At 47.4% G+C, this 23,286-nt stretch overlaps 1 protein-coding gene across 2 annotated transcripts; it reads left to right on the top strand.

Annotated features, from left to right (window-relative positions):
• The first annotated feature begins 3,971 nt into the window (after positions 1–3,971).
• On the top strand, positions 3,972–21,424 carry crlf3 (cytokine receptor-like factor 3). 2 transcript variants are annotated; one of them, XM_036552104.1, is made up of 9 exons: positions 3,972–4,042; positions 8,362–8,489; positions 12,494–12,701; positions 14,141–14,222; positions 15,428–15,605; positions 17,193–17,415; positions 18,584–18,722; positions 19,151–19,263; positions 20,553–21,424. In XM_036552104.1, exons 2-9 carry the CDS (start codon positions 8,373–8,375, stop codon positions 20,816–20,818), a joined length of 1,326 nt encoding a protein of 441 aa, XP_036407997.1. In that variant the 5' UTR covers positions 3,972–4,042; positions 8,362–8,372; the 3' UTR covers positions 20,819–21,424. The 2 variants fall into 2 exon arrangements, with proteins under 2 accessions (XP_036407997.1, XP_036407998.1); XM_036552105.1 differs by having other exon boundaries at positions 3,986–4,042; positions 8,328–8,489.
• Positions 21,425–23,286: the final 1,862 nt, after the last annotated feature.

Genomic DNA, 23,286 nt, shown 5'->3' with positions numbered 1-23,286 from the left:
AGGTGAATGTTACACTGCAGAATTTCAATGCATGACTACTGTCCCTTGCTCAAGAGGCATTGAGCAGTGCATCCAACGACCAAAGCTCACACCACCAACCACCTGTGGCTAAGAGCCTCATTCTTCTCGCGAGGCCCAAATGCTTTAGGGTCATCAGACATGAAAACCACATCCTGTGTTCTCATGCAGCGCCAACCTCTTTGCCTATTTTTATTTGCAATTACTGGTAGGCGCTGAACAATGAAATGCATTTATATACAGAAATACAGTATGTGTACTTATGTACAAGTGACAGTATTTCATACATACAGAAGAGATTAACATAAATTACCCACTTGTAGTCTTCTTCCTCTAATTGATTGATTTATTTGACAAGTAATTTTTACACAGTAACCTGCAAGTATAATTTCTCATGATTCATTAAATACCCCACCAAAAAACAAGGACAACAGAGATACAGATAGAGAGAAGCCAAAATAGCAGTGCATTGGCAGTAAACTGTTAAATCAATAAAACAGGGCCAAGCAGGTTTCCTTCCAAGTAAACAACTACATCATACTATACTGAAAATAAAACCTAGTAATGATCTGTTAAAGCTACAATGCCTTACAGGCTGGTGTTTACAAGATGAACAACAAAGATGCATCTTTTCAAACACCACACTATATTAACATTGCATTATATCACAATAATTACAGTGGCTAAAAATGAACTGAAAGAGCTACACTGAACTTTATCAAAATTCATTTAAATACTAAGCTATTGGATTTTGGTGTAATGCATACACAAGTCACTTGACTGTTTTTTTTTCAGTTCTTCCTGTTTCTCTGATGAATAGCTTGCATTAAAATCAGCATAGTTCTGGGTCATGGTGCAAGCAGAAGCCAAAATCAGGTCACAGTATTAGTGTGGCGGGCACCACTTGTGGGTGTAGCATCATGGAACTGAATGACTTGCTCAGAATCCACACTTTTCTTTAATCAGTCCTTAAATCTATGAATATTGTGTTCCTGGCCCCTCATCCACTATATGTACACATCTCATGACTGGAGTTAGCTCACACATACAACTGTATATCAGCTACAACAGGTTACATACATTACATACATGGTCCTGCCTGATTATCACTGACAAATTACATGTTTGTATGTGTGAAGGAGAGAGAAAACCAAGGAGGGGTGGGGGAAAAACATTTGTCAGTTGGGAAAAATAACTTGTTTAGCAACTTGGTTGCTAAATAATCACAGTTAAGAAATCTACCCCTAAAAATAACTTATCAGCTAGAGCTTGCTAGCTAAGTTGTATGTGGTGCATTATGTACAGAAGTGAGAAACAAATGAGACATCCTGTCTCGATGTAAGTGTTAAAATTTCTGACTGACTTGAAAATAAACAACCCAGCAGATTAGGCCTATTTTAATCCATGATTTCATATAAACGCATGAACAACCTAAATCCAAACTGAGCCCACCTCAGTTCAAATCCACCTCACCTGACCTGAGTATCAGACATCTGCTGTCCAATAAGGAAGACACCTGTGAACTGAGACTTTTTTTTTGAACTTCACAATACTGCACATTTGTGGGCTGAACTGGTCACAAACCCAAAAGATAGTGACTTTAATGACAGGTGGTCCATGACAGGGGCTGGTGCATTGCCTGCATTGACAAAAGATCAGCTGTATAGACACATGGTATCAATGTATTGTGGTGACCTATCCTAGAAAGATTCTACCTGACAAAATTTCCATGTGTGAACCAGAGAGCTACATTTACATTTATCTTTTCTCATTTAGCAGTCGCTCTTATTCAGAGCAACTTATGGAGGGCGAATACATTGTGACACTTATGAAGTGTCATGAAAGATGGTGCATACAGGACAAAACTACATTCAAACATAAATCAGCCCCTTACACACTGCTGTGATATCTAGTGCATATATGCTTTCTTAAACACATGTAATGCAAGATGCAAGATACCCTATAGTAAGACTACAACATACCTAAGAAAAAAGCTACTGTTCATTACACCCCACAAGTAAGGTTCAGCATGCAACAGTCAACAGTGTGATCACAAGGTCTGGCCTGTCTAATGATTTGTCCTCTCTGCTGAGACCCCAGCCTGGCACCTCTTGACGCTTTGCCCCCCTGTGGCAGCCAAAATCTCCTCCTAGCTTTATCTTCCACCTCCACTGCCATGCTTCACTCTCCTCTGACATGTTGAGCTTTACCCCGGCCCACTCCTGCACTCAGTATGAGAGCTCCCTCTGTCAGTGGGTCCTGGTACTGCAGGGAATAATATGGGAGGGACATGCAACCCCTAGAACAGGGCCATTGACTGATAGGCTTCCCACGCCCTGACTGAGTCCGGTAACCGTCCCACTTGTGACACCGCTCCAGTATCCTCAGACTGAGATTTATCCAACCTTGTGGTTTTGAGGTGGAGGTTTCTGAGGTTTAGTCAGACAGAGGAACTCATCGTCTAAGACTAGTTTTCACCCTGCAAGTGCGGCCGTTTCACTATCTAATGCTGCTAGCTGCTCTGACTGGACCAGTATCACCCGTCGCCTCACCCAAGGGCAACCTGACATGGCTGGGGCCCTGTGTCATTATGGGACCCTGACTACCCCGCCCATGTTTTTGCTCCTCTGTGGCCCTAAGGTCTGGCTCCCACTGCCTGTGTTTTGAAGGATCCTTTTAGTACCGCCATGATTACTATTATTATTAATATTATTATCACGATTATTCATTTGCTCAGAAGATGCTCTTGTCATCTCATTCAACAAAATTCTGGTAAAGACAATTCTGCCATGCGTCGAACGGCCAAAGTCTGATGTCTTGAAATGGCACCGTCCATTTTGTCTGAGGTTTAATTTGCCCATAAGGTCTGATTGACCGAGGACCAGATTACCCAGCCACAACCGTTATGAAAATAAACAACAAACCTGGTCCCAGATCAGCAACTTCCTCCTGGAGCGTCAATTTTTGCAAAAATCAGGCAGTTGCTGACCTCTCCAGGCCGTGGGACAACACTACACTCTCTTCACATGAGTTATATTCACCGCCGGCTTCTTGTTATAATTGCATAGGTTCCGGCCCGGTGTGACGTTTTGTAGCATAACTAAAGTAAGCATATGAATTCAGTGGAGTGAATGAAACAATACTTGCGCGTATGTACTATACCTTCTTAGAACAATGCACCATGCCACGTTGTAACCTGCACTTGATTTCAAGTGCAAGTTTCGGAAATTAATGTAACGAATTGGCAATATGGACTAAAAAGGTAGTACCTTCAAGTACAGTTCAGATCTTCGCTAACGCTAATGTATTTGAACGACTAACGCCAGCTAGAAGAGTGTACATAAAAATGTAAATTCTTACACGTGTCTCCTGTCGTGCATGCTTATAACACTAAACCTTTACAGTATACTATAAATACAACTACACGGCATGCATACATCAAGAATGTTGTCAGAAGGGGCGCTTTATATACTTAACCACGGTATGCACTTATTTATCCACATAATCATGTTAACTAAAACAGGTTGACACTGAAAACAATGGATTATATGCATATGGATTTATGCGCATTTATAGGGAGTGTCATTTAAAAGAACAAATTCCATTACAGTTCCTTTCATTTCTGGCAAATATGATACGACATTCAAATTCATCGTATGCTGGTCGTGCCTACTCGTTTCCTACTCAACATATATTTTAGGTACATAATTTACGTACCCACGCTTCACAGTCACACGATTTTGATGTAGTCTGTAATTTCCCTCAATTTAACATGCCACATGGGTATCAGCCACACTCCTGCACGATGACGCCTTTCGCTCAGATTTACAGAAGAATCGGGGGGCGGGGCATCATCTCGCTGTGGCTCATATGATTGGCTGTGAGACTTTGTCAGACAAGGGCGGGTACGGGATTGGATCAACAGATAGGACGAGTGACAGACCTGGGCTTCTGAAAAACTTCAATGCATTTGAAGCAGAGAAAGTCCTCACGATAATATGACTCAGGATTGACTTCGAGTCAGGTAACGTTGATCATAGATGGTTCTCTAGCCAGGTTGCTAGTGCATCCCAGTTGATGTTATATTCAGTTAACAAGTACAATCACAATGTGTAATATAATGATCGTGGCATTGTTTTGTTTTTTTTTTTTTTTATTGAAATGAACAGGCCGTTCCTAAAATACTTGGCTAACTATCTGTTTCGCTAACTCGCTGCTCTCTGGAGTAGGGTGTGCTTGAAACGCAATCGGAAGTCCACTCAAGTTTAAATATAGTTAGCTGGCTAGCTCGTTCTTTCAACATCTGCGTTTGGCTCGGTGTGCTTGTTAGTTAAATAAAATTAGCTAGGTAGCTAGCGAACAGTTTTTAATGTTGTGCCTGAAATGGTAATACGTTTACTCTCTGAGTTTGACCGTCGTTTGCTAGTTTGCTAGCTGACAAGAGCTAGTAAGCTGCAGTTTTATTACGGAAGTAGTCTTTTGCGAGTAGGGGCATGTTCATTATAGCGCATCAGTTGGGCTGCTTGCTACGCTTTGTGGATAAGATGCTAAATTCATTATGTCGCTAGTAAGATAGAAAACCCAAAATCTCCAGGGCTGAACGCCAGCCCGTACTTGTGATCTTGTTTGTCTGACACTGATCAGCTAACAGTCAGTGAAATTCGTTACTTATTGGTGTAAAGAAATGTTGGGTGAATAGTTTTTTATCGGGCCATATGGATGACATGTATTCGTTATTTTGTTGGGGTGGGGTGGACAGTGTCATGTTGATATAGCTGGTTGTGGGGACCAGTCAGTGGGAGAAAACCAATTTAAAGTGTATTTTTGTGTCGTTAGCCATACTTTGACGTTGCAACCTATTTGAGTGTGCAATATTTTGATGCAATTTTCCTTTTAAAATACAGATAATATGGCACAGGTTACCTTGGCGTGCCAGCATAGAAATTGCTGGTATTTTGTAGGTCCTACTACAGTCAATGTATAATTAACTGAATTCTTTTAAACATGAAGTGACGATTTGACACGTTACATATGGTAGCCTATCATTATCATAGTTTGGAATGTGCTGGTTGCGTTGCCATTGTGGTCACTGTCTTATCACAAACTTGTTCAGTGTGACAAGCGCCGCCTCTGACCTCAACTGCATTATTTGGTTTGCATTTGTTTTCTGTCTCCTTTGTTTTTTTTTAATTTATTATTATTTTTTTTTGGACTACCCAGTTCCCATCTGCATGTATTTGGTTGGTCTTAGACTATAGACTCAAAATGTGGTGTATTAACAAAGAATTCGTATGTCTTTTTGTGTCACACCGATAGTCCTATCAAAACTGCACAGCCTTTCTGAAAATATGTCACATGGCATTTACACGTAATATGGTATTCACTGTATTCAGCTTCTCAACTGCTTTTTTCACTGGTGATGCAATGCTGTGCTGAACTCAGTACCTTATTAGGCTACATGTTGTGACTGAGATCGAAGTGATTCTTGCAAGCAGACTGTCTGATACTAGCGGAATGTTAAACGGCAGTGGTACAGGAAGGATCCTATCCCAGTGTTGATCACTATGCAGTTGATTCTTATAACGGTAGTTCTTGTTAAGTGGAGTGGAGTTAGAAGGACAACAGCTTTTGTGCAGAGTTGTTAGCATTGGACAGAGCATGATGCTATGCTCTATATACAGCCTACACGGCACGTTCACGTGATTTAATTTAGTACTGATTTGGTACTCATTATGATGGCTGAATCTTTCAATGTTTTGGAGATCTTACTGCACAATGTATGTTATGTAAAGATTCCCCATGTCAGTGTGGAGTGGAGCGCTCGCACGGTGTTTTCGCCCGTGAAATAGGAGGCGTGTTACGATCTGAATGTGGTGCGCAGTTCGGTCTGAAATTCACGCAGGTGTTTTTTGGCGGAGTGCCTTTCTCCCCCCTCGTAAATGTAGGTCATGTGACCCCCGTTCTGAATTTCTGGCAGTAGTGCACTTTATGGAGGGCTCACCGAGGGAAAAGCTGCTGCAGGCTGAACGGCAGATAATTAGATGCATTTCTCAAAGATAATAGCTAGTCTGGCACCTTCCAGAGCTTGTGAAAGGAGCCCCGTGTAACCGCTGGGGACAGGCAGCATCTAAGAGGTAAGGCAGACTCCACCCACCATGGAAAAAACGATCTACCTTTTATCCCTGAGGCCATGAGCAGCCTTGTGTCCCCATGCGTCCCCCACGACTGTTCCTGGTTAGGGAGGGAACGTACTTATGTTTCTTTGCTGTTAGTTTTCACGATTCAAACAGAGTGTCATGTGTGACCACAATCTGGATGTGAAATGACTCTGCTCCTAACGTTTTTAAATCCACTTAATTGGTGCTGAAACTGTTTTGACGCCTTTATGAGGAAGGCAGACCAGAGGCGTGTTTGGTTTTGGCGACACAAGGAGATATTCTGGGTTCAACTCGGGCAGTCTGTCAGTTCGGTGACAGTGTTGAAATTCCTGTCTTTGTGTTCATGGGTCTTTTCAGTTTGTTTTTCATTTTGGAGGTAAGGGGTGGTTGAAAGGTAGCTAAGACCCCCCACTGTAAATGTTTGACAGGTCAGCAGTCCTGTGCATCATGGGAAATTTTAGGATGCACAGACAAAAACAACAACAACAAAAGAAAAAGCAGAATGAGATGCTGGTCTGCTAGCACAGTCAAACTCTCTCACAGAAACATTGGAAGGTTGCATACTCTGTTTTGTTGCATAGGGTTCAGTTGATCCTGTTCTAATCCCAGTGACTGGATCAATTCCTGTTATATGCATAATCTGGTTTAGTTCATTACATAACAATAGCTCCAGTTTGCAGCTGTCAGGACTGTATTCTAGTCCCAGGTTATGGTGTTGGGAATCTCACGTCTGAAATTTTAGTTGTATGAAACGCGCGCACGCTGAGGGTTCAGGCTGGGTGGGGACGGAGAGAGTGTTGGTGTAACTGAGCGGTGAAAAGCCGCAGGCGCTGCAGGTCGTGAAACGGTTAAAGCGAAGACGCCAGCCCTGCCGCTTGTTTGTGCCGTCGGTGGGCGGAAGTGGTTTTCGCGCCTTTCGCTCTGCGTGCCTCTCGCCTTCTCCCAGAGCCAGCGCGGAGATGCCGCTCTCTCACCAGCTCGTCGCTCTCGGCCCCCACTTCCACTTTCTGCTCTCAGAGCGCCGCTGGCTTCACTGCGCTGGTAGAGAGGCCGTTACGAGCGCTCTGTGTGTCACCCTGAAGGAGTCGTTCTCACGTCTTTTCCATGAACTGATATACAGAGGTAGCCTCGGGAAGGCGTTAAGAGTGATTCACTTCCTCTCTCCGGTCTCTCTCTGAAGAAGCACCGCAGTTACAACTGTTTCTCAGCACAGAGGACAGGCTAGGCTGGATGAAATGGGTGCGGTAATGCTACTGACGCTCTGCAGGGGCAAGAGCTTCTCCTTCTGTATCTCACCAGCTCCTCTGTGCTGAACACAGTGCTGGGAGTGCACGTTTGGGATTGTGTCCTTGTAAAAAAGCACAGAGGGTTTAGCGCACGGAGGTTTGTTTGTTTTTCCTCCTTTGGCGAAGGCTGGAGGATCAGACCTGCCCCTGCTGCAGGGCGCGCTGAAGCCCAGCCCTCCTTAACCTGCGCAGGGCAGCGGCCGACCCGTAGGAAAGGGAGCATCTCAGATCGAGTTTCTATGGGCGGAGAATCTGCCTGGGGAGTTTTGGCAGCGGCAGGGGTGCATATCGCCGCCCTTTACAGTGACGGCGCAATAAGCGGACGTCCACGGGACAGGAAAGCACGGTAGCTCCGTCTGAAAGGGAAGCAGCCGGCTGACGTACGCAGGCGTGGGTTTCCCCTGACCGCGCAGACGCGCGCCGGGATGCGCGAGATGAGCAGGCCGAGCCGAGCTGCGGCCTCTCACGGTGCTGACGCTGGCACTGAAGAACGCAGCCGCATCACGCAGCGAGCGCGGAGAGCTGCAGCATCCGCTGATGAGACCCAGGGGAGAGGGGAGATGCAGAAACCACAAGGGATTTCACACAGTTCTCTAGAAAAGATCTGTGAATGTCATAGGGTGACTCATTCACAGTGTCTGCTTTTCAAAGACTTAGTCTTCTTTAGTGAGTGTTCCACACTCAGCTGCAGTGAGGTGGACAGTGGATAGGACTGAATGGCAGTTGAGGGAGAGTTTGTAGTGTGTGTGCGTGCGTGTGTGTGTGTGCCCATGTGTGTGTTTGTGCTGGAGTAAGATTTTGAGGAAGTTTCTGTAATATCTGTAATATCCTTTTGAGAATACATCCGCGCGTTTTGTTGAAGTAGGGATTCGACCTCACCTGTGTGCGTGTGTCGCCAGGCGGCAGGAGGATGTCGATAGAGGCGGAAGCATTGCTGCAGGAGGCGAAGGAGAGCATCGAGGCGGCGCAGAACTACCGGAGCGAGCTGCAGCAGCGGCTACATGGGCTCAGCCAGGCCCGAAAACAGGTACCACCGCACCCGGGCCGGGACCACGACCCGGCCCCCACACGCGCCCACGACTCCACCAGCACGCACCTTCATGACCCTCGCCTCACGTGTATGGAACATTAACATTCACTTCCAGTGCCTGTGAGTTTGGCACTAAGTCAAAATGCAGTTCCTTTATAAAGTGACAGACTGGGGCTGGTGGGAGAAAGTGTGTGAAGACCTGAGGAGTCTAAGGGGGTCAGCTCTCTTCTTGGCTGCACACTGAGGTGGGGGGGGGGGTGTGACGGCGTGGGGGTGCGAGTCGGTCAGAAGAGCCGAACAAACAGGACAGATATTGGCGGTTTTGAGCGTCTTTCTCTCTCTGCATGGCCTCTCAGACATCCTTCCCAACTTCCTCTTTCCCCTCTCCCTTCCCCCATCGTGCCCGTAAATCGTAAACAATGCGGTTATTTCCTGCTCCGCTTAAGAAGCAACAGATGGGGGGGGGAGAGGTCTGACTTCGCCCCTCTCCTCCTGTTCTCCCCCCTCCATCCCCACCCCTCGGGAGGGAAGGGTCGGTGGACTCCAGCGACCGCCCGGTCTTTCAGACGGCCTGCAGTCACATGGTCCTCCCTCCAACCCCACAACATCTGGATATGTGTAGATCTAATCTCCCAGGCCCAAAAGAGATCATTGACATCTGACTCACTCTGTCTAAATCAGTGTCTCAAAGCTTGCAGGATATCTTCTCAACATTTTTTATCTTTGGTTATTTACTTAACAGATACACTTGTCTAGTGTGACTTTGCTCAGCATTCATTGCAGTATATCACCCATTCATACAGCTGGGTATGTAATGAACGCAATGGATTGAGTACCTTTATGAAGTGAAGGGTTCAGTGGCATTGATCAATTGAGAAACTGAACCTGCAGCCTTTGGGTTATAGGTTCAGCTGCGTTGCCACTACACCACACGTCCTGATAGAGCTGCCACTAAGTTGCTAAAGGCAGTGAAGTGTGGCGGCGAAAATGATGTTGTGGGTGACTGAAATGGCCGTTCCTCAGTGCAAGGGCAGTGTGCACTCCCCCAAAGGGCAGCGGGTGAGGGTGTTGTATGCACTCACTAAATCCACAGCAGCACAGAATGTGCCATTGCCAAGACGGGGTGTCCATAAAATGCAGGCTGGACTGCGAAACCCTTCGCTCTGCACAGTCGGGCAGAGGGAATGTGTACCGTTGGTGTCTGAAGACACCCTGGACACCCCACACCCCGCATACACACACACACACACCCACCCAGCTGCTGTTAGCACAGTGAGTCATGTCACAAGTTGCCTGTCCCAGACTCACCAACTGACTCATCAGTTCTCTGTAACCTTGGATACAGAGGTCATCATGCCTGTGAGATCAAGTCCCCCCCCACACACCCCAGACCCTTGGCCCTGTGAGTGAGGGGTTAGTCTAAACATCCTGCAGAGATGTCTCCACCCCTCCTCTGCCCCTCTAAAGATCAGCCCCCAGCAGGGCTGTTTCTTCTCTGGACACTTAGCAGTATAGTACTGATAAAGATAAACGCATCCTTATAGTAAACCTCCTATAATAGCATGTTGAATCCTACTGACCTCGCTGTACTCCTGCTAAGTGCAAACTCTGGTTTGAGTGCATAGCGTGACAACAGTCCCAAGTGCATACAGCTATCAGGAGTTGACGACAATGATAATGATAGGAAGATCAGGAGCGAGAAAACTGCACGACAGGCCTCTAAGAATAGCATTTCCTGGGGCTGTCGTCGAAGGCAAAAGAAAGGTTTTCATTTCTAAGCTTGGACAGTGTTGGGAGCATTATGTTCCTCTGGTGTCTGTGCTTATCGACTTGCCCTCTCCTCTCCGGTGCAGCGCAGCTCTGGCCTCTGGCTTTTTCCGTTTCCTGTCCTGGGGACAATCTCTCTCTCTCTCTCTCTCTCACCCTCTCGCTCTCTAATCTCACGCTGTAGACTGTCTGGGCCTCGTCATCCTGCCTGTCGGAGGGAGAGACGGCTGCCAGACGCGGCCGTCTTGAACCCCGCGGGGTTGGACGCTGCTGCCCGCTTTGCTGTGACCCAGAAAGGCAGAAACGGGCAAGGCGGGACCAAGGGAGCTCAGCTCTGCTTCTGCAAAGGCGGGAGACACAGGGAGGTCAGAAAGTTAAACACACACTGACAGTAGGGCCCTGTGAAAAGAGTGTTTTTATAACCACACGTTGACTACCAGTACGCGTCAAACCCATGTATGTAACGCATGGCTTCATAGGTATTTTCACCACAACCAACTCCCAGTAATTGCACGTCAGATAATTGCATACACCTTTTTATTACATAAATAAAGAATGCACCTGGTCCTGTTTTAATCCTGCTGACCTTACTTACTCCTGTTCAGTGCATACCCTGATAAAGTGCACGATGTAGCAGAAGTTGCAATTATCAGGCATCAACTGTACGTTTATATATAGACATGTATTGTGCTCGTCAGGACTGCCTCATTATTTCCGTTGCAGGCTGCAGAAGGGTGAAGGGTGAGGTGTTTCTGATTGGTGCGTTTCACCACCATGATTTTAAGGGCCCATCTTAATGAATTAAAGATGAGATCACCGCGTCCTGTAGAGAAGTTATCGTTGGCTTGCGGGGTTGCTCGTTCCTCCGTTGAGGCAGAGGGCGGTTCCCTCCGCCGTCTACCCGGAACTGTGGAGGAGGGGCCTGGCGAGGACAGAGAGAGACGTCTATTTACAACCAAGCGAGGCCTGCTTAGGAGGAACCGGGCTTTCGCTGGAAACCGCAGGGCTTCCTGTTGTGCTGGAAGCGTTTTCTGCGCTGCCGTAGCAGGGCAGAGGAAGAGCTTGGCACCCTCATGTCACTAACCCCCCCCCACCCCCAGAGCATCCTTCTCTATTTCGCTTGTCTTTCGAAACCGTACTGTCGCTACATCAGAGAAGAGCGAGCGCCAAGGCACATCGCCGGCTGTTTTAAATACATTTGCATCGCAGTGACAGGCAGGGCAACGTTTCAGCTAAAGGGCCCTGCTCCGGCGATGTGCTGAAATACTCTTTTTCCGTGTCTTCATCTGTCGCTGATTGCGGAGCCGCGTCAGCCTCATCCGGTCGTGTCATTACGTTGGCTCTCAATAACCTTTACCTCAATACCCAGTATTGGCTGTTTTGCCCCTGTGTGCTTTTCCCCACAGTTTGGGATATCCCCCCTGGGACATCTGAGGATGGGAGGGTTGGGGGGTTAGGAGGGCAGAAATCACCCCAGTTTGTGGGTCACCAGAGTTCTCCATTAACGTGAACTACTTTCAGTGTTGCCGTTTCACACCAAAAAAGGCCTCATCGGTGTGCCATATTTACACTACGCACATCGCCAGTTTGTTCTGTCCAGCCATGGTCAGATACACTTCCCCAAGCACTTTTTTTCCCGGTTGCCTGAGTGCAGTACAACAGGATTCGAATGGTGTGATTTCGAAACAGTAAATTTGCAAATCTTGAGAAACTCTCCTTGGTCAGCCGCACAACTGTAACGCAGCATGTTGCAGTATATGATGTGCGGATGTGCAAGTGCGCATGCGTTCCTGGCTGCGGTCATGTTTTTCTGCACCTTTGACCGTGGGCAGAAAACCCTGTTGACTTGAACCAATTTCAGCTGAAACACGCCAGGACTATTACATTACAGTCATTTAGCAGACACTCTTATCCAGAGTGACTTCCAGCACAAGAGAACATAAGTGTATCCATTCAAACTGAATGAGCACCATTGTCAGACCAGGATAACAACACTCCCAGACCAGTGAGTGTGAGCATAACACTATTTAAGCCCTGCCACAAGCTAACTTGGCTAACCTGGCTAGACAAGGGAAGCCAAGTTTACTACCGTACATCAGTCACTATAACACAGAACCCAGAATACATGGCGATACTACACATAAATGCACAATGGGTCGGTAACGTCACACCCGCACATTCGGATAGAGAGGTTGAGTGAGAGTAACGGGGGTTGTCGCCGGGCGGGTCCGCAGGTGCGGGGCAGCTCCAGCCAGACGCGGGAGGCGCTGCGCCGGCACTTCCAGGAGCTGCAGACGGCGCTGACGCGGCTGCTCGGCGAGCGGCTGGCCGTCCTGCTGCAGGAGGTGGACGCCATCGAGCAGGACAGCGTGCGGCCGCTGGACGACTGCCAGAAGCTGATCGAGCAGGGCGTGAGCACGGCCGACGAGCTGCTGAGAGAGGGTGAGCCAGCGGCGCGAGACGGCGCCCCCCCCCCCCTTTTATCACTCCCGGTACTGCGGCGTAAAGGAGCGTTTGGGGCCCCACGCTCCTCCGAAGCAAGCACACGCGGTGTTACTCTTTTAGCGTTTCGCTGTTTTTCATCATAAACGGCACAGTGTAAGCACGAGCGCACCAGCATAAGAGCAGACATGTTTTTCGGTGTTAAGCCGCCGTCAGATGTTTATTTTGGGAAAGGAGGGCGCATCCAGTGGTTCCCCTTTCCACTGGTTACTTTCAGTGAGTTGAGTCACCCTCTTGAACCTTTTGACAAGTGGTGTCTTGCCCCCACCTTAACAGTCCAGAAGGTTTGCGTTTCCCATGTCAGTCACGCCGCTAATGAGACGATAAATACAGTTACATGGTTCCTTCACTGTGCCGGTGCGGAGACTGGAAAAATGATCAAAGTACTTAAGCTCTTTTGGTGAGAACAACCCACTCTACCAGGTATGATAGAGCTGGCATATAATTATCTAGTTTTTCCAGAATACTTTGCTGCTGGCTGGAGAGGACATGCCAGCATCACACATGCTAGCTTTAGTGTGAGGGAAGGTTTTTCTCATTCAGTTTTACTCATTAAAGAAGGCATGTGTGCAACAGACACATCATATCTAAATCTTAACATTATTGTTTGCAAGAAAGCATGTTACACAAATCTCATCTGATCTGCAGCATAGAAATACATTAGGAATATAGATAAACGGAATCAACCTGCATTTTGGGTTTGTGTCAAAATAGAGAGGGGCTAGATGCCGGACTAGCTCTTTATAAACCCAGTAAACAAGCTTGCTGTAGCATTTAAAGAGTGAAATTCACTAGCTATTTTAAGTGTGAAGGGTTTTTCAGGCTAAAATAGAGTAGCCCAATTGTGAACCTTCCCCAATGCTGTTATTAAAATCTGCCGAAACTGTTGGTACATTTCAACTGCCTTTATTTTCGAGACAGAGCAGTAAAACTATATAGCCTGTATTCTTGTGGCTTGTTCTTCAATGTTCCATGGTTGTGTGGGCAGTGCGTTCTTTAACACCACTGTAAAAACACGGTCCACACGAAACTCCCGTCCACAGCGGTATAACTGCCTGCCGCAGCTACTGGCTGCCAGGCTACCAGCTCAGCTTTTAATCGTTTAATAGCTCCGGTTCTGCAGGATTAATTACAAATAAAATGGTGTTAATGAGGTTGCGGACAAGCTGGTTAGCTCACATTAAAGGAACGTTAGAGAAGTCAAACGCTCTGTTGCACAAACGTAATATAAATTTAAGCAAGAGAATTTTCTCATTCTTCTTGAGATCGGAGGAGTCATTGGAAAAGCACCAGGCTTCTGTGTAAAACTTGTGCTCGTAGATATATATACACCTGAAGAAAAATTTGTGAGCATCTCTGCGTTTCTCTGTCGCTTTCAGGAGAGGCTGCCATTCGCTGCGGGGAGAAGGATGACAAGCTGGGAAGCTTCACCAAGAAGGCGCTGCAGATTCAGCTGGACAGGTCAGAGCCAAGCGCCAGGAATTGCGACGCCGTAGAGGCAGCGGCGTGGCGCCGTGGCGTCCGGGGTTGTCCTCGGCCGCCTTACATACGTCGGCAGCAGAGAGATCCCGACTGCACACTGACACGAGCCCGACCTGAGCCTGAGAAGAAATCATATTGCATATTTAATGAGTACCTGTCAGGCTGTAATCATACGTAACGGCTTACTTCAGATGCTTTCGTAGATGTTCTTCACCTTAAGTGTTCAAACCTTAAGTGTTCAAACAGTGAGAGAGGCCATGAGAGAGAGTTGTGGTGGACCTGCAGTGACCTCAGTGCCATGCAGGTAATTCTGGATATTTTAACCTGCCACGTAATCTCAGTTAAAGTCGGACTCGAGTCTAACACATGACAAGCAATACAGGCCTGGACACAGTCACACTGCATCTCCCCTGGGGACCAGACTTTAGTAGTGAGGCTGTAAATAGGATCTTGCTCCGATCGGTATCACTTCAGCAGGGGCGGTGTAAGCAGAGTGTGACTCGCACGGATTGGCTGAAGTCGCCGGAGTCAAGAATGCTGGGATTGGGGCATGCCCGCTCCCCACTTCCTGGTGGGGACTGTGGAATCCGGCCAAAACGTTTGGAATTCCAGAGTGGAACCTGCAGGAGCATGTCCAATAACAAGCCGAGGTGTCTGCACCGCATAGAGTATGTGCGTAGCTGAGGGACAGGAAACACACGGGTGTCTCCACAGATCCTCACTACCCCGCGGAGAAGTGCTGGTTAATGGACACAGTGCTGGGATAGTCCCCCTCCGTTTTGAGGTTAGAGATAAGCGTTCATTGCTCAGTTTGTTGAAGTCTGAAAGTTATTTCCACACACCGTGATTTAGTTCCATATGATTCCGTATGAGCTGAGGAAGCACCGGTGGGGTGCCTGTTTGGCCTGCCCTGTGAATTTAAGCCTGCATGCTGGACAGATCCGATTGCTGTGATCTCTAATGAGCTGCGGAAAGTGTCCACTGGGGTTTGTGTAATCCCAGCGGTTTGTGATTGAAGCGTTGGCTTTAATTCATCAAAGCATGCTGCTGGCGTTTAGGAGCGGAGCTGGTGATGTGGCACTTCTGAAACGAGCTGTGATGAGTGACCGTGTATTCCTCTGTGTGTGTGTGTGTGTGTGTGTGTGTGTGTGTGTGTGTGTGTGTGTGTGCGTGCGCGCTCTCAGTCTCCCCGAGGTGCCCGCGCTGGTGGACGTGCCCTGTCTGTCGGCGCAGCTGGACGACTCCCTGCTGCACGTGGTGCGGGAGCGCGTGTCCCGACACGGCAGCGTGGCCTCGCACCCCCCGGTGCAGATCGAGGAGCTGGTGGAGCGCCCGGGGAGTGTGCTGGTGCGCTGGTGCAAGGTGAGCCCCCGTCCCCTGCAACAACACCCCGCATCATCATCATCGAGCTGATTTATACCTCCTCCCGTCCCCCTCTGAGAATGGTTCGGAGAATCCTCGACCGCATTCCCCTCGACTCCCCCCGTTCTCCAGCAATCCCCGATTCCCACGACAGGTTCTGGAACGTTCCACAGGCGTGGCGCTGAAGTCTGAGCATGTTCCCGCCCTATAGCGTGCCTTCCAAGGGCCTCTCGAAAAGCAGGACAATACACGAAAAACAAGACGGCCCAGTTCGCTAAGACAGCTAAGGCAGGAGACAGAAGAGTGGGAAATGTAAGGGCAGGTGTTCAGCACGCCAGCACAGTAATGAGCCTGCAGAAGCTGAAGGCCCAGAGGCAGGTATGCGCGGTGCCTCTAACAATGGGCCCGAGCCACCAGGGTCACATCACGCCCTGCTTTTCACACGCCCAGTGACGAGCAACGGAAAGACAGAGCGCCTTTCAGAGCCTCCCATTGTGACAGCCTTTGTAAAGACGTGAAAAGGGCTGATTGATGGATTTGTGCTGTTGCAGTAAAAGGCAGACTCCAGTTAGATCGTACGCTTTAAACCTGACACGTCGTTTGGGTAGTTTGGGTATGCCCAGGTAAATACACTACAAGGTTAGAGTTCCTTCACTTAGGGGGGAAAAAGAAAAACATTAAAATGACATGTTCCTCAAAGATATCTGGTATGAGAGGTTTGGGGGAATGTTATTGAAACATTAAAATGTAGCAACATCCAAAGGACCAGGAAGACAAAAGAGGACTGGCTAGGGTTGGCATCAATGGGGGCCTGGATGTGTATTTACTAACAGTGTAACAGCAGTGTCCCTCGGGGCGTCCACACAACAGCAGCCTGGTCCCTGGTGAACCACAGCGTTAGAGGGAGATGAAATCTAAAGCAGAGCCTGTCACGCATAGCTGTCGTTGGTGTGACTGGACTGTGCTCTGGATTTGCATGTGTGACTTCACTGACGCCGTGTATATATGCATTTATGCATGCAACTGCACTGTGATTGTATGTGTGTTTGTGTAACTGTACGCTGTATATGTAACTATACTATATGTATGTCTCTGTGTGTTTGCGCAGGTGTGTAATTACTTTGTGTATGTATCTGTACTGTGTGTGTGTGTGTGTGTGTGTGTGTGTGCGTAACAGTTGTCTGTGTATGTGTGTGTGTGTTGTGTGTGTAACAGTGTGGTCTCTGTATGTGTTTAACAGTACGTGTGTGTGTATCCTTGTGTAATGGTACTGTCTGTCTGTGTGTGAGTGAGTGTAAAGGTGATGTCTCTGTGTATGTGTAAGGACGCTGTCTCTGTGAGTCTGTGTGTGTGTGTGTGTGTGTGTGCAACGGTGCTGTCTGTGTGTGCGCGAGTATCTGTCTGTGTGTGCGTGTGTGTGTGTAACGGTGCTGTCTGTGTGTGTGCGAGTGTCTGTCTGTGTGTGTGTGCACGAGTGTGTAATGGTGCTGTCTGTGCGTGCGTGAGTGTCTGTCTGTGCGTGCGTGCGAGTGTGTGTAACGGTGCTGTCCGTGCGTATGTGTGTAACGGTACGGTCTCGCTCTGTAGGTGGATGATGACTTCGCGGTGCAGGACTACCGGCTGCAGTACCGCCGCAGTGCAGCCTCGCAGTACGAGGATGCCTACATCGGCAAGGACTCGGACTTCCTGGTGCTGCACCTGGACCCCCACACCGACTACCTGTTCCGCGTCTGCGCCCGGGGCGAGGGGCGTACCGAGTGGAGCCCCTGGAGCGTACCCCAAACCGGCTACACCACCCTTGCACCCCACGGTACGCCAGCACATCAGCTGCCTCCGCCGCAGTGGGAAAGCCATGTGTGTAGTGCTAAACATAATATTACATTACATGAGGTTAGCATAGCCTTATCCAGAGACACTTGAGCACTGCCTGCTGTTTTTAAATCATCCATTTATACAGCTGGATGTTTACCGAGGCAATTCAGGTTAGGTGCCTTGGGTACAACAGCAGTGGCCCATGTGGGAATCAAACTTTGGGGTTACAAGCCCTGCTCCTTAAACACTACCCCCTACCGGCGTCCTAATCAAAAACCAAGCTAACGTGTGCACTGCTGTGTGAAAGTCTTACACACAATCAGGAGTCACAATTCGTGGCTGTGTACACCCACCTATATGGATAAAAAGGTTAATAGAGGATTGTGCCAGCACTTAAAGAAGCAACAACACTTGTTGTGAAATAGGTTAGGTCAGCTGATTTTTTTTTAAGGAGTGGTATTCAAAGCATAATCAACTAATACAGAGAAACATCACTGCATTTGACAAACCCAGGACCAGAATACCCAAAAAGCTGTCAAAGAAGTGTGGGGAAATAAGAAAATACCTTTAGAAAGCTGGCAAGCATTAAGTTGTATTGACAACAACACTGGCAAGACGCTCAAAAGTCATTGTCCATCCATCAACAGCATGAAGCTCAACCTAGAAAACAGGACTTAGAGGATGTGTTGCTGAAAGAACATACATTAATATATCTTAAAGGGGAGCAAGACTTCAAGACTAAAATATGTGCAACCTTTCCAAGATGTTTGCACGGCAGCGTTAGAGTCCTCAGGTTGGATTTTGAGAACTGCACAGACCCATCGTGTGTAGGGTATGGCATTTGGATGGGATGGTAAACCATAAAAAGAATGCAGCGAAGCCATCCAGGTAAGATAAAGATTAGGGAAAAGGCACAGTTCTTACACTGTGTCCCCCTGTGTGTGTGTGTGTGTGTGTGTGTGTGTGCGTGCGTGTGTGTGTGTGTGTAACAGTGTGGTCTGTGTATGTGTGTGTGTGTTGTGTGTGTAACAGTGCGGTCTCTGTATGATTTTAACAGTACGTGTGTATATCCTTGTGTAATGGTGCTGTCTGTCTGTCTGTGTGTGAGTGAGTGTGTAAAGGCGCATAGTCATTATTAGTCTGTCTCTCCCTCCCTCTCTGCGCAGAGTGGCGTCCGGGCAGCGAGGGCTACATCCTCAGCAGCCGCAGGAACATCGCCATGCGCAGCGACTCGTCCCCCTCCCGTGCCGGAGTCCTCTACTCCAACGCCGCCACCTACTTCTGCGGACAGACCCTCACCTACAAGTCAGTATATCCCCTGGTCGATAACCCCAACCCCCCTTTTTCCCCGGTATGGCCCCTCCCCTCACTTTAAGACTCACCCAGGTTATAAATGCTTTATTCAGAGGCTGCAACCAAAAAAAAAAAAAAAAAAAAACTTAAACAGCACTCATCACCTGACCTTGTTTTATCTTCAAACGTATAGTCTCTGTCCCAGCTGATCTGTTGATTTGAAGTGAACCGTGTGAGGATTTAAATTGCTGATTTAAAAAAAGATGTTGTGGTTGAACTGGTCGAAATAGGCGATGATGCAGTAGCTGTACTGTGTGAAGGTTCGAAGATATCGCAGCATCTGTACTGTGTGAAGGCTTAGACGTGTTGTAGTAGCTGTGCTGTGTGAGGGTTCAGAGGTGCTACGTGAATGAAGATCCCGGTGTTTGTGCAACATCCAGGATAATGGCGGCTGGCCAGATGGACAAGCGGGACAGCCTGGGCGTGTGCGTGGGGTGCGAGAGCGGGGAGGAGTCCCTGCAGAGAGACAAGGCTGTCTGCATCTCCACCAACGGTGAGTGCAACTCGGGCTCCTCCTCATCCCTGTGCCTCTCGGCCCAGACGTAGGGTTTAAGCTGACGGATCGGAGCGCCGCTTTTGAAATAATGCTACGCGGAACTTAGCGGGGAGTGTTTTTTGATCATTTGATCAGACTGCACCTCGGCTCCCCTAAGCCACCATACCTCACCTTCTCTTATTTATGTAGTTCTCCGAAATGACAAAATGTGTAAGTATTGTAAATGTTTACCTGAAAGGTGCAGCCTGTAGTAATTGCCATTACAAGTTTATTATAGCACTGTAGCTTCTGTGGTATTGTAGCATAGTAAATTGCAACATAAACTTTCACAACAGTGTGTTGGGAACTGGCAAATGTTTAGATATGGTCTGCTTTGATCACTGTGTACCATTGTTCCTGTGACTGTATCAGATGCACTATGTACTTGCTCTAATTTGCTCTGGACAAGAGCATCTGCTAAACGATGGCCTTGTACACTGTTGCAATTGTACCATATCAAATACAACTGAAAACGCTCCTTTGCCCTTTGCTCTGGCTTTATTCACACTGACTCACTGCTGTATCAAAGTCATGCCCAAGTGGGCTCATGTTGCTTCTGCTCAGAACAAGCATCAAGGACTCAAATTACATCGCCAGCTAGTGAGAAACTCAGTAGGCTGCCAGCATGTGGGAACAAATTAGCATCATTTGCTGGAGAAGGATACAAACACGAAAGTGGGAGTGTATTTTTAAAATAAATTGCTAGATGAATATAATTACAACTAATTCCAAGGCAGTTCAGTTCAGATGACTTTTTTACAAGCCATTGTGTAACATGAGGTTCTCTAAAATAAGGTCCACCAAACTTTCATTTTTCTTCCCACAAAACCGACTGAATTTGCCACAGTGCCCTTGTGTGCCCCAGTGTTCTCTGTACTGCCAAAGCTCCAGGGGTATCCCCTGACCCCTCCACTATACAAGTTATCGGACCCCCCTTGTGTCGCTCACATCTTTAATTGGCTCAGGGATGTTGTGAAGCATTTAGGATTTCACATGTAAGATCTTGGTGAGAGGGGTCCTGTCTTTTCTCATTTGCTTCCACCTTAAGCCATTATGTAAACGATCGGGTCCCGACAAGCTTTGCGTCAGATTATGCTAGCGTGATCAGAGCCGTATTTTGGATTTCCTTTGATAGAAACATGATTTTAAAAGCAAAGAGGAGAAGGGAGAACTCACTGAAGGGTCTCCTGGCTGTGGTGACTCTTGGTCTTTCGACTCACCCCGCGATTCCTTTGCCCATGGTCCAGGCGCTGTGTTCGTGAACGGCAAAGAGATGACCAACCAGCTGCCGGCCGTCTGCGCCGGCTCGGCGGTGACCTTCGACATGGAGGTTGTCAGCCTGTTCCCCGTCAGCAACAACAACGTCAGCGATGGGGCGAGCTTCAAGCTGAGGGTGACCATCGGCTCAGGGAACAGGGAGGTGGTGTTCGACTGGCTGCTGGACCAGGGCGTGGACTGCCTGTTCTTCGGCTGCTCCTTCGTCAACCCGGGGTGGAAGGTACTGGTGTTCTGAGGCCGGGCCGGGCTCCGTCGGCACCGGCATCATCGCGGCGCTCAAAGGGACGAGCGGGGAAGCCGGCGCCGCCGAACCACAGCCAACAAGAGCCACAGCACCTGCGGTCAGGGGTGCAAGCAACAAACTTTTCACTCCTCCCACTTCAGGGAAAAGTGTGACCCGCCAGCTCTGACTGGCTGTTTACAGATTTCAACTCCACGGATTCTGAAATGCAATCAGCTAGTGGCGATTTCGACAGATCCACTTCACCTGGCTTGGACTCACGGTGGCGTTTTTAGATCAAGCGTAGCAGCTAATGGTGCATTTCGCCACTTAACCAGACCGTCGGATGAACAACGCACTAGAGAAAGTCTCACAAAAAAAGGGACCTGTCAGGAAGTGGAGTCCAGAGATTGTCGGACACGCTCTGAAAATTTCTCTGGACTTCATCTCCTGTGATGCTCTCAGCAAAAGGTTTCGCGGTGCTCCAATTGGACGCAACCCTGCTGATCTGTCCAGTTGCCGAGAGCAAATGGCTGCCTTCGTCCCTGATCTCAGACCCTGCAGCAGGCTCCATTAAGGAGTCTGGAGAAACGGCACTTCTGCAAAACGATACAGAACCTTTGCGGCTTTTTTAAATTTAGTTTTTTTATCTTTTGCTGAGACAATCGTAACAGTATTCATAAAGTATAGTTAACTTTTTTTTTTTACAGTTGGTTGCTGGAGGCTGAGAGAGTGCCTTGTGGCATTTTCATGTGAATTCCTTATGCAACCCATGTGTCCATCAGTACCGTAGCGACTGATGTGAACTTCTAAAAATGTGACTTAGAAATATTACATACTCATATCAAACAGGTGTCTGCATAGCTGAGCTGTATAGGACACTAGCAAAAACATGTTTCACTCTGTAGAACAGTCTTGAATGTAAAGAAACAAATATTTTTTGCAGAGAATTAAACAGCCTTGTAGACAGTCATGTTCCTCATTGAGGCACGTGGCTCCCTCGCAAACAAAAAAAACCTGTAGTAGCTTTGTTCTACTGCTAGATGGCGAAAAAGGCACCAGAGTAGTCCCAGCCCATAAACAGTACCTCTTCTTGCTTGTTTTCCCCTGCAGTCCTCATGCTATGGCCAACATTTGTTGCTAGAGGCAGGTTCGAGCGATTCACAGGTACCGAACAGCACAGTGCTTTTCACAGCATCACTTGGACTGCTCCATTCTCTCACCCTTCCTACTGCTACACATCAGGATACAGTCAGGATATAGTCACATGCCGTTAAATCCTCAAGACACAATGTGCGTATGTATATGTGCTTGGCTTTAGATGCTGTGTTTGGAATGAACAGGGTGTTCTTCTTTGTTACGAGACACTTTTAGCAGTACATTTTAACTCGCAGAACAAGGCAGATAGCGAGGAACATGGGTGACAAATGATGTGGTACTTTTACCACAGCAAAGAGCCGACCGGGCTCAGAAGTGACTGAAAAGCAGCACGTTTGGTGGTGCCTTCACCTGCGACTGGTGAGCGGTTTTCAGAGCCCTGTAGCTAATGCCCTGCTGGAAGAAGCCTGTGCTACATTTTTGTTTGCGCATCTGTTGCACCCATGGAAAAAACTGTGATGTGTTATACCCCATGTTCATTCTTTGAGCTACGATGTTCTTGACTCCAGCCTATATTTTTAATATGTATGAAAAGCCTAGAATGTCTGCAATTCAATAAATTGGCTAGTGAAAGTGGTTTTGTTGTGAATGACGTACCCTGCTGTATGTTACATCTAATTTTACATAAACAAAAAATATATATAGTGCCAATTATTCAGTTGCACCACCAGTGATATCACTCAACCCCAAAATGACAATGGTAAAAAAAATCTTTTATTTTAAATAGAAAACAAACATTTTCTATGACTCCTTTATTACAAAATTCACAACTTTAATAAGCTGGTTTCACATAATGTTGGTTTGTGAAGTTTCTTCCATTTTTTTCCCGGGCCATCAAAAAAAAAAAAGAGAAATCTTGTGCAAATAATGCCAGTCTGTTTTTCAGAAGCAGTAAAAAGCAGTCAGTTTGCTCGGAAAACAAAACCACACGAACGGGTCTCCGATCCGCGGATCTCCCCGAAACCCTGCCCTTCTCCTACCCCTGTGCACGGCTTCAGCCAATTAAAGCAGAAGTTGAGAGAAGGATTTTGCCACTTGTCCTTTTGAAACAAAACCTGACTGACATTGCTAAAGGTTACACCCTTTCAGCTGGCGAAATGTAGGATTTCCACCAAAAAAAACAAAAAAAAAAGCAATTAAATAACTAAAATGCATGCCCCTTTGGTCTGTAAACTCAATTTAAACTCCATTTGAAGCCTTACTTCAGAAAACAAATTCTGCCCATATTTCTTTTTAAAGTACAACTCCTGACTTTTACAATCTGATATACTCATGGTGAGAACGGGAGAGAAATTTCACATTTTATATATATATATACTGTATAT

This window comes from Megalops cyprinoides, chromosome 19, assembly GCF_013368585.1.
Source record: "Megalops cyprinoides isolate fMegCyp1 chromosome 19, fMegCyp1.pri, whole genome shotgun sequence".
Classification (NCBI taxonomy): domain Eukaryota; kingdom Metazoa; phylum Chordata; class Actinopteri; order Elopiformes; family Megalopidae; genus Megalops; species Megalops cyprinoides.
This window is presented reverse-complemented; position numbering and strand designations above follow the sequence as displayed.

What these genes read in the sequence shown, in the direction of transcription:
- crlf3 (XM_036552104.1), top strand. Translation starts at nt 8,373, where the DNA reads ATGTCGATAGAGGCGGAAGCATTGCTGCAGGAGGCGAAGGAGAGCATC. An exon ending in CGACGAGCTGCTGAGAGAGG is followed by an intron (nt 12,702 to 14,140) that starts GTGAGCCAGCGG and finishes TGTCGCTTTCAG; the next exon opens with GAGAGGCTGCCATTCGCTGC. An exon ending in TGCTGGTGCGCTGGTGCAAG is followed by an intron (nt 15,606 to 17,192) that starts GTGAGCCCCCGT and finishes CTCGCTCTGTAG; the next exon opens with GTGGATGATGACTTCGCGGT.